General features: G+C 43.9%; 1 protein-coding gene across 1 annotated transcript in view; it reads right to left on the bottom strand.

The window, feature by feature from the left end:
- Nucleotides 1–1,300: 1,300 nt before the first annotated feature.
- Nucleotides 1,301–14,535, bottom strand: part of ARHGAP10 (Rho GTPase activating protein 10) — a 351,925-nt gene continuing 338,690 nt past the window's right edge. The window contains exon 23 of the mRNA XM_040418526.1: nt 1,301–2,019. Coding sequence (XP_040274460.1) covers nt 1,931–2,019 — 89 coding nt within the window. The 3' untranslated portion in view covers nt 1,301–1,930. The remainder of the gene's footprint in view (nt 2,020–14,535) is intronic.

Raw genomic sequence — 14,535 nt, 5'->3', positions numbered from 1 at the left:
GGACAATGGATTGTGTGAGGAATCAAGAGTAGGAGCGGCATAAGAGCTGTTTTCTGTCCAGACTGATTTGCAGCAGTAACATGAGCATACACTGGCTCAAAGAGGTTCTCCAACAAAAAAATATTCAAAATTTTTTCAATCCAGCACATGGATCTGAATAATTTTGTAACTGCATGTAACAAAAAAATTTGTATAGCTACTGAGTTATTCACTGACGCCACATGCTATTTGCCCTTTTTCGAAATTCTCTGTCCAGCTCACAGAGGTGGATACACATGTTCAGTTCCATCCTTCAACTGCCACCAGCTGCAGTGGAAAGTACACACCCCCTGAGAAAGCGCAGGCTCCCTGAGCTGCCAGCTTAAAAAAAAGTCTAGCAGAGCAAAAGCAACTATGAATGGGCAGATCACTGGATCCATGTGAGATACAGGGCTGGTGCTAAGGTTGTTAGAAAGAGACTGGCATGTTTTTAATTTAATACATTACTCATGGGATAGCCTCTTTAATGGAATAAATACACGATGGAATAAGGACATCACTGCATCATATACCATCTCATATGTGTGATGGAGTGCACACAGCAGAAGGAGTAAGGAGGAGGGCAAAACACTGGCTTTTGCGGGGAGGTAGTTCTATGACAGGTTGCAGTTGAGTAGCAGCTCTGATATATGAGCCCAAAACATTCTAGGTCGGGTTTCTAGCAGTAGAAACAGGACAGAGACGTTTTATTGTACAACCCCCTAGATGTCTTTTGCTAATTAAAGGTATTAAAGAGGCATTCTCATCTGAGACAATGGTGGCATATCGCTAGGATATGCCCCCATTGTCTGATAGGTGCAGGTCCCACCTCTGGTACTGGAACCTGCACCGAGAACAGACCAGGCATGGTGGTTGCTGGAGGACCCCGGGTTTCACTTGGCTACTTTTGGCGGCCTATTGAAATGAATGGAGACCGGCTGCGCATGCGCGGTGCACCCTCCATTCTCAGACAATGGGACTCGCACCTATCAGACAATGGGGGCATATCCTAGTGATATGCCCTCATTGTCTGAGATGGGAAAATCCCTTTAAGGATTTTTTTTTTTATTACATGTTTTTTGTTTATGTAGTTTATTTTTCTGCAGAACCACTTTAAATGTATCCAGACTGTAAGCCATTACCAAGTCTTGTGCTGCACAAAAAAAATATATATATAAGGCCTAAACCAAGTAAAATTGATCACACACAGCGTGTTATCTTGTACAATTTTCTGTGAAAACATAGCGTATATATATTTGCTTTGATTTAGCTTTTTTTTTTAAAGAACTAATATTTTATTTTAGGATAAAATTACATTTCTGTAGTAAATATACTTTAAAAATAATACAATTCAAGTGAAATCTTAAAAATAACAAAACAACAACAACAACCAGATCTGTGACTGCTACAAAAAGAGAACTTATAAAGAAAGGAATATAAAATTTAACTTTTTCCAAAAGTGATCATGCCCTTATAATAAGATGAAGCAACATAAAACTGGCAAAGGTGAAGAATCATTTCTAACTGGTTTCAAATTGGTGCCTTGAGTGGGTGAGCCATGCATGCTATTTGCCTTACATTCGTTGCCAAGGAGGCAATACATCACACAATTTATTTTTATATAAAATTAGACAAATTAGCTTTTTTAACCAGGAATGAAAGTGTGAAATGAGTGACATAGGAATCTAACAGTATAATAGCTAACCAAGTTACAAAAAATACAGTAATAAAGTCTTTCAGTACAGTTTGGCAATATTGCGTTTCCTTTGCTTTAATGACCTTTTTTTTTTTACCAGCTAAAGTCTGGTCATATGGTTCAGGCAGTCACAATACAAGACACCATTAACACAACTGGAACGGAAATCCATGGATACCATGTACAGCTTCGGTTTGTCACATATGGTACATGTAGCTAGAGAAACTGAACATAATTTTGTGGAATAAGCCCTCGTCTGCCATTAAGCGTTCCCTCCAACCATCCAGGTTCTCTTGAGTTATGTACTACAAAGAAGAAAAAACATAAATCACTTCTTGCTGCTATGTAAAACACAATTGTCACTTTGCAAGTGTGAGGCAGACCTACTATAATTCAGATACTGTATGTATTAGACAGGCAGATTAGCAAGCGATTGTCAGGAAAGAAGTGTTCCCTACCGGCAATCCCCTGCTCACTAACAGAGGGGACCGCTGCTATTACATGCAGTGATCTCCTCAGCAGCATGTGGAGGAGCGATCGCTAGGTCATTGTCGGGTATATAAAGCAAATGCTTTATATAAAGAAAAAAAATAATAATTTAGCGGATCAAAAGAAAAATTATGCAAACAATATTGATCCGTGAGATGGACATAATCATCTCAAGACGAGTTCGATCAAGAACCTGATTATTTTGTGCAATCAGTAAAACAGGGTACAAGCGTCTATGCAAAAATATAAATGGTTTATTATACAATAGTTTAATATACAATCAAAAATGAATCAACATAAATTTCAATAATATACAATGATATGCAGTACCCAGAATTCACCACTATATGATGCCAACAAAACAAGACTCAACCAACACAAGAATATTATGCAATACAGCTTTAAATTTGTGAGAGATATACAATCAATGGATTATGCGGAAAACTCAATCAAGAAGATGACAGATACGAGCCCTTGCTCCACCAAAATTGATGACCAAACTCAGATAATGGTAGTATTGCAACAAAACTTATAAATTATTGGCTTGATGTCAAACTAGGGAATATAAAGATTCCCAACAGAGAGTTTCTCCAATATTATCCCCTTTATTCAGTTATATGCATCGTAACTGAAATCAGAGACAATACTGATGTAGCAACTAACGTTACACGTCCGCAAGTGAGCGGGTATTTGACTAAGTATCAAGCCAATTAATTTAGATCAATACTACATAAAACAAAAATATACATTACCCAAGGGTCAAGTGATGTGCAGAGTCTTGGGGCAGCCAGCTCTCAAGAGTTTTTACCGATAATCCCAATGATTCTCCAGAGATCTATAATCCAAATGTTTCTTTGTTTGTTTGTTTTTTTTCTCTCTTTTTTTTTTTCCCTTTCTGGTAACTGGTTTCTTAACCCAAAACTTATCAGATGAACACGCCCTCCGAGTTTGGAACTTCCAATCATTGTTGGAGGGGTGTGTGCATTGATAAGGAGCCTGACGTCATAATACTACCCAGAATGCACTTTTGCTACTGATGTAGTATTAACTGCTCATATCTAGGTGGCACTGTTGTATAAGCAATAGGCATCATACCATTAAGGGTTAACTCATACATGCCTGATATATTCACTACTACACCTCTGACGTCTGGAGGCCTTGTCTCAGGGCCGAGGAACAAACTTTGATACATGAATGTATACTTTGAGGAACATCTAGACAATTCTCACACTGTGAAATTCATGTTCAGATAGGAAAAACAATGAAGCCTCAGAATCTGCAGGTGCGGTGTATCTTCTAACTTTCTAAATGTATAATATATTGTTACTATAACACTAGCTTTTAAACAGCACAGTAATCTTCTCATGGACTTACTTTGGCCTACATGAAAATCCATACAAAACAGTGAATATAAAATCATCATTGCTCTTAAAGGCAATGAATACCCATTATATCTAAAATAAGTAGATATAACTGTTTACACTTATGAAAAAGCACAACATCATCGCTTGTCGCCATACTGTCTAGTGGTTTGCTGGCAGATCGCTACTAGACGGCACACTCTGCTGCCGACAAGCGCTGATTTTTAAGCATGCTGAACAAGCTTGTTTGCTTGTTCGTTGGGCAATCGGCAGCAGTTTTACACTGCATTTCACACAAACTTCATTTTCTGACAATCGGAAACTGCGACAGCCATAACAAAGTTATAGTTATGATGTTAAATAGACCCAACATGCATTGCCATTTGTTAGATATGCTTGAAAGAGCTGACAAATTCACTTTAAAGGGAACCTGTCACCTCCAAAAAACATTTGAAGCCGCCAGCAGTACCTGAGAGTAGTCAGTAGTGTGTTTCTGACTATGGTTTTGTTCCTGAAGGCAGATGCGGCAAAAGTGCTGAAAAAGTTCCATTATCCCCTGCCGGTGTGCTTCTCTAGACATGTTGAAGTCAAGGGGGCAGCGGCCTCCTTGCTTCAAGTCAAGGTAACCACGCCCCATTCCCCGCCCCTTCGCTGTGACTGACAGCCGGCAGTTTGGCTGGCTTTGCCGAACTCTCTGCATAAGCGCTGTCAGTTACAGCGAAGGGGCAGGGAAGGGGGCGTGGTTATCTTGACTTGAACCAAGGAGGCCGCAGCCCTCTTGACTTCAAGCATGACTAGAGAAGCGCGCCGGCAGGGGATAAAAGAACGTTTTCTGAGCTTTTGCCGCATCTACCTTCAGGAACAAAACAATCGTCAGAAACACACTGCTGGCTACTCTCAGAAACTGCTGGAGGCTTCAAATGTTTTTTGGAGTTGACAGGTTCCCTTTAAGAGTACAACTCTGGACTGAAAGTATACAGTTGCAAGAAAAAGTATGTAAAACCTTTGGAATTATATGGATTTCTGCACAAATTGGTCATAAAATGTGATCTGATCTCATCTAAGTCACAACCATAGACAATCACAGTATGCTTAAACTAATAACACACAAAGAATTTAATGTTACCATGTTTTTATTGAACACACCATGTAAACATTCACAGTGCAGGTGGAAAAAGTGTTAACTTGGTCAGCATATGGTCAGTAATCCATCAGTATTGCTAAAGCAGGAGTGGATCTAAAACAGAGATGACATGTGAACAGAATATTTGCATGTCTTCTGTGTTTTGTACCCACTCCTGCTTTTGGCTACCAAATCATAAGCCAAATTCTGATGCAAAGTAGGGACCATGTCATACAAGCCTTACAGCTGCTACATAGACAGGATTCATTGTGTGTCTCATTTTTCCTTCCTTCTGACAGATCAGAAGAATGGTCAAATAAATGGTGATGTCATCTAGGCCAAAAAGGCAAAATAGTGGTCCAGTCATGGAGTGGGGAGGGTAGGAACAGCATGAGAAGTCCACAGAGAGACCCAGTGACAGAATAGTGAGGTGGCAGCAGCATGAGGAGACCAAAGAGTGTTGAGGTGGCAAAGTGGTGAGTTGGCAGCAGCATGAGGAGACCACAGAGTGGCCCAGTGACATAGTTGTGAGTAGGGTTGGGCGATATCAAAAAATTCCCACGATAACGATATTAATAAATTTATCTCGATATATAGGGCAACAAGGAGACATTATACTGTATGGAGCAGCCACAAGGAGACAATATACTGTATAGGGGCAGCCACAAGGAGACATTATCCTGCATGGGGCAGCAACAAGGAGACATACTGTATGGGGCAGCCAGAAGGAGACGTTATACTGTATGGGGCAGCCACTAGGAGACATTATACTGTATGGGGAAAGCCACAAGGAGACATTATCCTGCATGGGGCAGCAACAAGGAGACATACTGTATGGGGCAGCCAGAAGGAGACGTTATACTGTATGGGGCAGCCACTAGGAGACATTATACTGTATGGGGAAAGCCACAAGGAGACATTATACTGTATGGGGCAGCCACAAGGAGACGTTATACTATATAGGGCAGCCACAAGGAGAAGTTATACTGTATGGGGCACTGGGGCAGCCACAAGGAGATGTTATACTGTATGGGGCAGCCACAAGGAGACATTATACTGTATGGGGCAGCCACAAGGAAGCATTATACTGTATGGGGCAGCCACAAAGAGACTTTATACTGTATGGGGAAAGCCACAAGGAGACATTATACTGTAAGGGGAAAGCCACAAGGAGACATTATACTGTATGGGGCAGCCACAAGGCGACATTATACTGTATGGGGGAGCCACAAGGAGACGTTATACTGTATGGGGGCAGCCACAAGGAGATGTTATACTGTATGGGGCAGCCACAAGGAGACATTATACTGTATGGGGAAAGCCACAAGGAGACATTATACTGTATGGGGCAGCCACAAGGAGAAGTTATATTGTATGGGGCACTGGGGCAGCCACAAGGAGATGTTATACTGTATGGGGCAGCCACAAGGAGACATTATACTGTATGGGGCAGCCACAAGGAGACATTATATTGTATGGGGAAAGCCACAAGGAGACATTATACTGTATGGGAGCAGCCACAAGGAGACGTTATACTGTATGGGGGCAGCCACAAGGAGACATTATTCTGTATGGGGAAAGCCACAAGGAGACATTATACTGTATGGGGCAGCCACAAGGAGAAGTTATATTGTATGGGGCACTGGGGCAGCCACAAGGAGATGTTATACTGTATGGGGCAGCCACAAGGAGACGTTATACTGTATGGGGCAGCCACAAGGAGACATTATATTGTATGGGGAAAGCCACAAGGAGACATTATACTGTATGGGAGCAGCCACAAGGAGACGTTTTACTGTATGGGGGCAGCCACAAGGAGACATTATTCTGTATGGGGAAAGCCACAAGGAGACATTATACTGTATGGGGCAGCCACAAGGAGAAGTTATATTGTATGGGGCACTGGGGCAGCCACAAGGAGATGTTATACTGTATGGGGCAGGCGCAAGGAGACGTTATACTGTATGGGGCGGTAGGCCACAAGAAGATGTTATACTGTATCGGGCGGTGGGCCACAAGGAGATATTATACTGTATGGGGCGGTGGGCCACAAGGAGATATTATACTGTATGGGGTGGTGTGTGGCAGTGTAGGGACGCCTCTTACGATCCATGTAACTGGGGTAAGATCCTATTAGGGAAATTCGTGGAGGAAGTCTTCTTTGGGAGATTTTAAAGAAGAGGACAGGGCTCCACATGGGCTAGAAGTGACAACTGGTATGGGGGAGGGGGGGGGGGGGGTCATTCTGTGGTGCTGTCACTCTCCACCCAAAAAAAATAGCGGTACACGAGGAAGCTGACTTCAACTATGAAGTTCTTCTACCCCTATAAATCACCCCCATGGACAGTGACTGCAGTCTTTACCTGAAGGAGTAGTGAAATAGCCAGGGGTTATGTTAGCAGTTAGTAGTGGGCTGTCGGTCACAAAGGGTGATGCAGATGAAAACGCCATCAATGTAAACCATCAGTCTACCGGAGCCCAGTACACACGATATATACAGATATACACATCATGTATGTACACAGTGACGTCTCTATTTATATGCGTATCACATCACAGGTGGACAACCTTTGACACTGGAGTGAAGACACATGTGTTGGTGACACATATTAATGTTTGTACAAAGTCTTGGTAATGTTGCAGCAGATGGCAGCAAGATCACTTACTGCTTTATATGTTAGCTGCCCCATGGTCTATTGGTTAGGTCCCACCGAGTTTTAGTCATATGTCACTCAAACTACTGCACTGACAAGAGGCAGGAGGGCAGAGCAAAACGCAAGGCAAAGGAGGAGCAGAGCGAGGTGGTGAAGGAGCAGAGCAAGGCTGCGGTGGAGGAGGAGCAGAGCAAGACGAGAGACAACGGAGGTGGAGCAGAGCAAGACGAGAGAAGGCAGAGGTGGAGCAGAGCAAGATGAAAGGCTGCCCAGTAGTTTGGCTGCCCAGTAGTCCAGGGGATCTTCGATGTGGGGTGGCAGGGTGCACTCCAAGTAGGCCACAACCTGCTAGTTCATTTTCTGCTCTACGCCTACCTGCTGCTGCTGGTGAGTAGTTTCTTCAGTAGGCGGGTGAAGAATAGTGGTGAGCGCGAATATTCGAATTGCGAATTTTTTTCGCGAATATCGCAATTTCGAGATTTCGCGAATATTTAGAATATCGTTCTATATATTCACGAAATCGAATATTCGCTTTTTTTTCTTTTTTTTTATTATATTTTTTTCTTTCCCACTTCCCTAAAGTTGTTCTTACCTGTCCTTTGGATTCCTGGCTTCCTGGCTGCTCCAGTCAGTGGCGTTTTCAACTTACTGCTATATTCCATATTAGCTAAATTACAATCTAATCTATATGTGTATTTTACGAAATTTTGCAATAGTCGCAATTGTGATGCGAGTAATATAACACGAAATATTCGCATGAAGATTTCAACTTAGCACTGCTATACTCCATATTCTAGCCTAATATGGAATATAGCTGTGCTAAGTTAGCACTGCTATATTCCATATTAGGCTAGAATATGGAGTATAGCAGTGCTAAGTTGAAATCTTCATGCGAATATTTCGTGTTATATAAGTCGCATCGCAATTTCGACTTTTTCAAATGTTCTTAATATTGCTCTAACTTCGTCTTTTAGAAATTTCGTAATATTGCTCTAACTTCGTCTCTTAGAATATTACGAATATTCTAAAAGACGAAGTTAGAGCAATATTAAGAACATTTGCAAAAGTCGAAATTGCGATGCGAGTAATATAACACGAAATAGTCGCATGAAGATTTCAACTTAGCACAGCTATATTCCATATTCTAGCCTAATATGGAATATAGCAGTGCTAACTTAGCACAGCTATATTCCATATTAGGCTAGAATATGGAATATAGCAGTGCTAAGTTTAAATCTTCATGCGACTATTTCGTGTTATATTACTCGCATCGCAATTTTGACTTTTGCAAATGTTCTTAATATTGCTCTAACTTCGTCTTTTAGAATATTCGTAATATTCTAAGAGACGAAGTTAGAGCAATATTACGAAATTTCGTAAAATACACATATTAGCCTAGCCATAGTCATTAGCATAGGAACGTTGCCTTATACTATCAAGATAAATTTTTGCAATATGCGAAAAAATAATTTCGCGATAATTGGAATAATTGTGAATATTCGATTTCGACGAATATAACACGAATATTCATGCGAATATTCGCGAAATATCGCGAAATCGAATATGGCACCTCCCGCTCATCACTAGTGAAGAAAACTGCTCATCAGCGACTCTAGACTTAAGTTGCTGCTGATGGAGCTGGAACTGCCCCCGCCCCCCCCCCCAGCAGCCATGGCAGTGGAACTTGAGCGCAAAGCCCCCCCCCCCCAATTCAGACGTGCATGAGGATGGGCGATGGCACACATGGGCAGCGGCCAACTGACTACATAGGATGTCTCGATAGTAGTTCAGTTTGTCCTACCTCTCAGCGGGTGTAAAAAAAGGCCCCCATTTTGGACTGGTAGCGAGAGTCTAACATGGTGCAGAGCCAGTAGTCATCCCTCTGCTGAATGTTGACAATTTGGCTGTCACTACGCAAGCAACTGGCATTCATCGGGCCATTTGCGCAAGTGACTCGGAGGGACTCCCTGCCTCCATCTCCACTGCATACTACCACAGTGTGTCTAGGTCATCTGCCTTGTCTTCCTCATCGCCCTGTAGCTCCTCCGGCTGCTCCTGCTCCTCCTCTCCTGTCACCTGTGTAGAAAAAACACCCATTTCTCTACACATTGCTTGTGCTCAAATGTCCTCCTCCTCCTCTAGTTCAGCTCCCACAGGGCTCATGTGGCTGTGAGATGTAGTCACCACGTCTCCTGTCCCCTAGCCAGCCAGATTTAGCAGCATCTGCTCCAGGACATGAATCAGTGGAATGACGTTGTTCACTACCATAGCCCTGGCGACTAACAAATAAAGTGGCCTCCTCAAAGGGCCTGAAAAAACGGCAGGTGTCAAGCATGAGCTGCCACTGGCTAACATCGAAGTTACACAGGGGAGTACTTCTGTCCACCTGTATCATCAAGAAATCGTTTATGGCCTTTCTCTGCTCATATAATCGGTCCAATATATGGAGGGTGGAATTCCAACGGGTGGAAACGTCGCATATTGGCCTATGTTGTGGGAAGCCGTTCTGCCTCTGCAGCTCAAGGAGGGTGTGCTTTGCAGTGTACGAGTGGCTGAAGTGCATGCAAAGTTTCATGGCCATTTTAAGGATGTCTTGCAGATGGGGGTGAAGACTTCAGGAACCGCTTTACAACCAGATTGAACATGGATCATGCCTCCTTGACGCAGCGCCAACACCATGTTCTTCCCGTTGTCGGTCACCATGGTTCCAATTTTGAGTTGCCGAGAAGAAAGCCAGGATTAAATTTCTTGATGAAGGATGCGGAGCAGTTCCTCCCCTGTGTGACTCCGTTCACCTAGGCAAACAAGGTGCAGAACAGCGTGACACCGCCTTGCCCTGCACATGTGGTATGCTGGAGGAGCACTGTAAATGGTCCCTGCAGTGAAGGCAGACATTGTCGAAGGACCAACGGCGTGAGAAGGTGGAGGTGGAAGCGGCGTCACCTGGCCAAGTTGCTGGTGTGGCTGGGCAGGAACTACATTTACCCAGTGGGCCGTAAAGGACATATATTGTCCTTGACCGTATTTACAGCTCCACACGTCGGAGCTGCCGTGCACTTTGGCAGACACCGACAGCCTCAAGGACTGGCCCACCTTCTGTTCTACATATGTGTGCAGGGCTGGTACTGCTTTTTTAGCAAAGATATGACGGCTTGGGACTCTCCACAAACCATCAGTTCTCTGAATGGTGCAGAGTCCACCACTTGGAAAGAGAGGGACTGCAGCACCAGCAACTTGGCCAGGAGCACGTTCAGCTTCTGCGCCGTTAGATGAGTGCACTCATACTGTTGTCTTTTGGCAATCAATTGCTGACAAAATGACTTATGAGGAGCAGGAGCATTAGGACCAGTCGACGGTGGGAAGGACAGACAGCTCCCTCCAGCTGAGGTGGGGGAGCCTTGAATGCATGAAATCGGGTGCATGCCACTGGGTAATGCAGAGGTTGCTGCGGCAGGCTGGACAACCACATCAGAGCCACGGTTCTCCCAGGCCACTTTATAGTGACACTGCATGTGTTGACACAGGGCCGTGTTGCCAACATTGGCACCCTGGCCATGTTTCACCTTCTGCCCACAAATTTGGCAAATGGCCACGTTCACCTCTTCCAGCGGCTTAACAAAAATTTGCCACACCGCCGAGTATGAAATTTTCCCCTCAACACTGCGGACTGACTGCCTGCGTGAACCCCTGCACCGCTACTTTCCAGGCAGGTAGGCTCCTGTGAAAAGGGTGGTCTACCCCTGGTACGTTTGGCTCCCGACCTCCCACTGCTGCCACCCTGCTGACGGCTCAGCCGCTGCCTCATGCGCAAGCTGCCACCCTTTTTTCATGATGATGATGAAGCCCCTTCTTCACCCGTCTCCCAAGTGCGATCGGCTACCTCATTATCATCCGCTACTGTCTGCACGTCACTGATGTCCCCTCAACGGTCTCAGGGCCAGGAGCCTGACTGCTCACAACACCTGCTCCCATGCGACTCTCATCATCACTACTTGGCCGCCTACCGGTGGAAGCGGCAGATGTCTCCTACGGATCTTTGCTGGGCGGTAGCTGCTGACTCTCCTCTAGTAACTCGTCCTCGCTGAAAAGTGGAGCTGAGCCTACGGCCTATAATACTTCTCGTGCAGAGGGAACAGAAAATGACAGAGGCAGGTTGAAGACAGTTGGGGACACAGGGACTGTTCACAGGCCATGCCAACTAAGCGTGGTATCAGAGGAATCCACCGACTCTTGGCTGGGGTGTGTCTGATGTCACTTGCGACAAAATTGAAGACCGAGTCAACCATTCAAGCACCGCTGGGTTGCTGGTCAAAACAAAACTGCTAGATGACACTGGGGGCTCAGGCCCTGCTAGCTCAGCCTTTTCTTCGCTTCCCCCGCCCCTTCCTTCCCTCCGCCCACCCAGCCTTTCCCTCTGACCGCCTATCTACTAACTTGTTGTTTCGCCGAGATCCCGCACCTGCGCACTCAGTCCATCGGCATCACAGTAATTAATGCGCATGCGCCGATGGACCGCCTCCTTTGTTGTGTTTTCGCGTCGTTAGCCGGCGCATGCGCAATAGTTACTGTGATGCCGTACGAGGAACGGGCATCGCAGTGCGCATGCGCCGGCCGACGGACTGAGTGCACAGGCGTGGGATCTCGGCGAAACATAGATAGGCGGTCAGAGGGAAAGGATGGGCGAGCGGAGGGAAGGAAGGGGTGGGGGGAAGCGAAGAAAAGGCTGAGCTAGCAGGGCACCTACGAGCGTAACGCCGCCCCTGGGCACTTGCGAGCCCTCATTTGCATATGCTACAAAGATGTTTTTTGACGGTTTTATAAGTCCAGGATTGATGCTAAAGGTAAAGTTTTTATTAACTGTAAGCATGCTTGAAAGCTATGGGAAGGGTTACAAACGTGAAATGATGATGACAGACTCCCTAAATTGATATAATACACCCCAAAAAAGGCTGTAGTACAATGTAACTTCACCACAGAATGGCAATAAAGACGTATTCTTTATCCTATTAATACACCCCCCCCCCCAAAAAGAGTATAACAATCAAAATTCACCGCAGAATGGCTAATAGGACATACGTATATTTCCTATTAATATACCTTGTAAATAGCTGTAGTAAAATGTAACTTCACCGCAGAACGGCAATTAAGACATATTCTTTTTCCTATTAATTCCCCCCCCCCCGCGCCCCCATAAAAGAATAACAATCAAAAATCACTGCAGAACAGCTAATAGGACGTACATATATTTCCTATTAATACACCCCGTAAATTGCTGTATCACACAGCACTTGCACCCCAATAACAAGCAAGGTTTTCCAGAATAACTGAGCTGTTATTTAGTGAAATTTGGATCTCTAGTTAGTGCAGTAAGGTGTATTAGAATCACTCTTATTACCCAGGCTGTACACTCTCCTATTAGACCCTGTTCTCCTTTTATAGTGTGGATGATGCCTCCCTATACTTTCCCTACACTATGAATAATCTTTCCCTGAACTTCTAAATCGTTTTTTCAGCACAATAAAGTCTTTCCTAGCACTGTCACATCTCTCCCTGCACTAAATACACTGGAAAATGGCAGAATCCAAGATGGCTGAGGCTATATATAGGGCTGTGACATCACAGGGGCTGGCTGCATGCATTGCATTGTGGGTGATCCCTTGTTCCCAGAGTTTTTTGCTCCATGTCCTAACATGTGCAGCAGCCATTTTAAGAAAAAATATTGTGATTTGTTACCACGAAGCGTAAGGAAATTTGGCTTCAGTGTGAATACAATTTTTCCTGAAATTCAGATCTAATTCCACTTCGTAAACTTTGATTCGCTCATCTCTAATGTTAGCATGTCACCACTACAGCCATAGATTTTCTGCAGCAACCACATGTCATGTCATCCCTGGAGCCCGATAAACAGAGACTGGTGAGGGACCACGGAAGCATTGGCATGGGATGGGCAGGGGATTAGTGAGGTAAATATTTATTTTATGCACTCATATAGCGCTACTATATTACATTACATTAGCATCACGTTGTCCCCAATGGGGCTCACAATTTAAGTTAAATATGAGTCCTTTTGTTATTTTATAGACTTGTTCGTTGTTTCTTTAAAAAAACACTGTGTTTGGAAAATACCTTTAATATGCCAAAAGTATTTCTCTACTTTTTTCATAATAGGCATGCTGTGGATATGAAAAATACAGATAATGGTACATATGGTTTGGGCAAACAGATACTATCTTGCTACTAAAAGAACGTCACTAATGACCACATTGTTCCTGAAACTCAGGATCAGTTAAAGCAGCTCTATAGTGTATGGACCCCACCAAACAACTCTTGATATACTGTAGGGTCCAGGACACTAACAAGTAAAGGGGTTGAGTGATAATGTAGTCATATGTGAAACTCCAGTCCTTACGTGAAGTTAAGCTATAAACTGACATGTCCTGATACAGTGGGAATCTATGTGTATCCTTCTAGCCAAAGGGGTTGTTCAAACTTACAAAACATGGATACTTTCTTCCAAACAGATCCACATCTGACTAGAGGTTGCTGTTTCTAGAAGGTAACAGTTATGCTTTTCTAATCCTGGAAACACTTTTAAGCATAAAATGCACTTACTAAATTGTTATTTACTCACAGCATTGAAAAACTGACATCTAAAATCATGTAATACAAGCTTGGAAAATATTGCAGTTGAAGTTGTATTTTTTTAATGGCAGCAATTAAAGGGGTTCTGCTGCTCCAGCAGCACCGAGGCCTTCTCACTGTTTACCGCTGGCCCACGCGGCTAAGCTCCGTTTACTGTTATTTAATTTTTAGGGGGGATAAGATGTTCAAAAAATGGTGAATCGTGTTTTATTTTTTCCGTTACAGTGTACACTGTGCAGGAAAATCTTTTTATATTTTAATAGTTGAGACATTTTTGTACACAGCGATACTGGTTATGTCTATTTTTTATTGTTTACCCCCCCTTGGAGGGCTAGAACCTGGGATCCTTTGTCCCATTCACCCTTACAAAGATCTATTAGGGCGATTGGTATTCAGACATTTGTGCACAGCTTAGCAGGAAGTTTACCATGACAGGCCTGGGAAGCTTCAGCAGCGCCCAGGCTATCATGGTAACCAATAGGAGTCCCACAAATCCACTGTGGGGGCTCCGATCAGAACGCAGAGGGAGACGCATCCCTCTGCCTAACCTCA

The sequence above is a fragment of the Bufo bufo genome, chromosome 2 (assembly GCF_905171765.1).
Source record: "Bufo bufo chromosome 2, aBufBuf1.1, whole genome shotgun sequence".
Lineage (NCBI taxonomy): Eukaryota > Metazoa > Chordata > Amphibia > Anura > Bufonidae > Bufo > Bufo bufo.
Note: the sequence above shows the minus strand (reverse complement) of the source record. Positions and strands in the feature narration are given on the sequence as shown.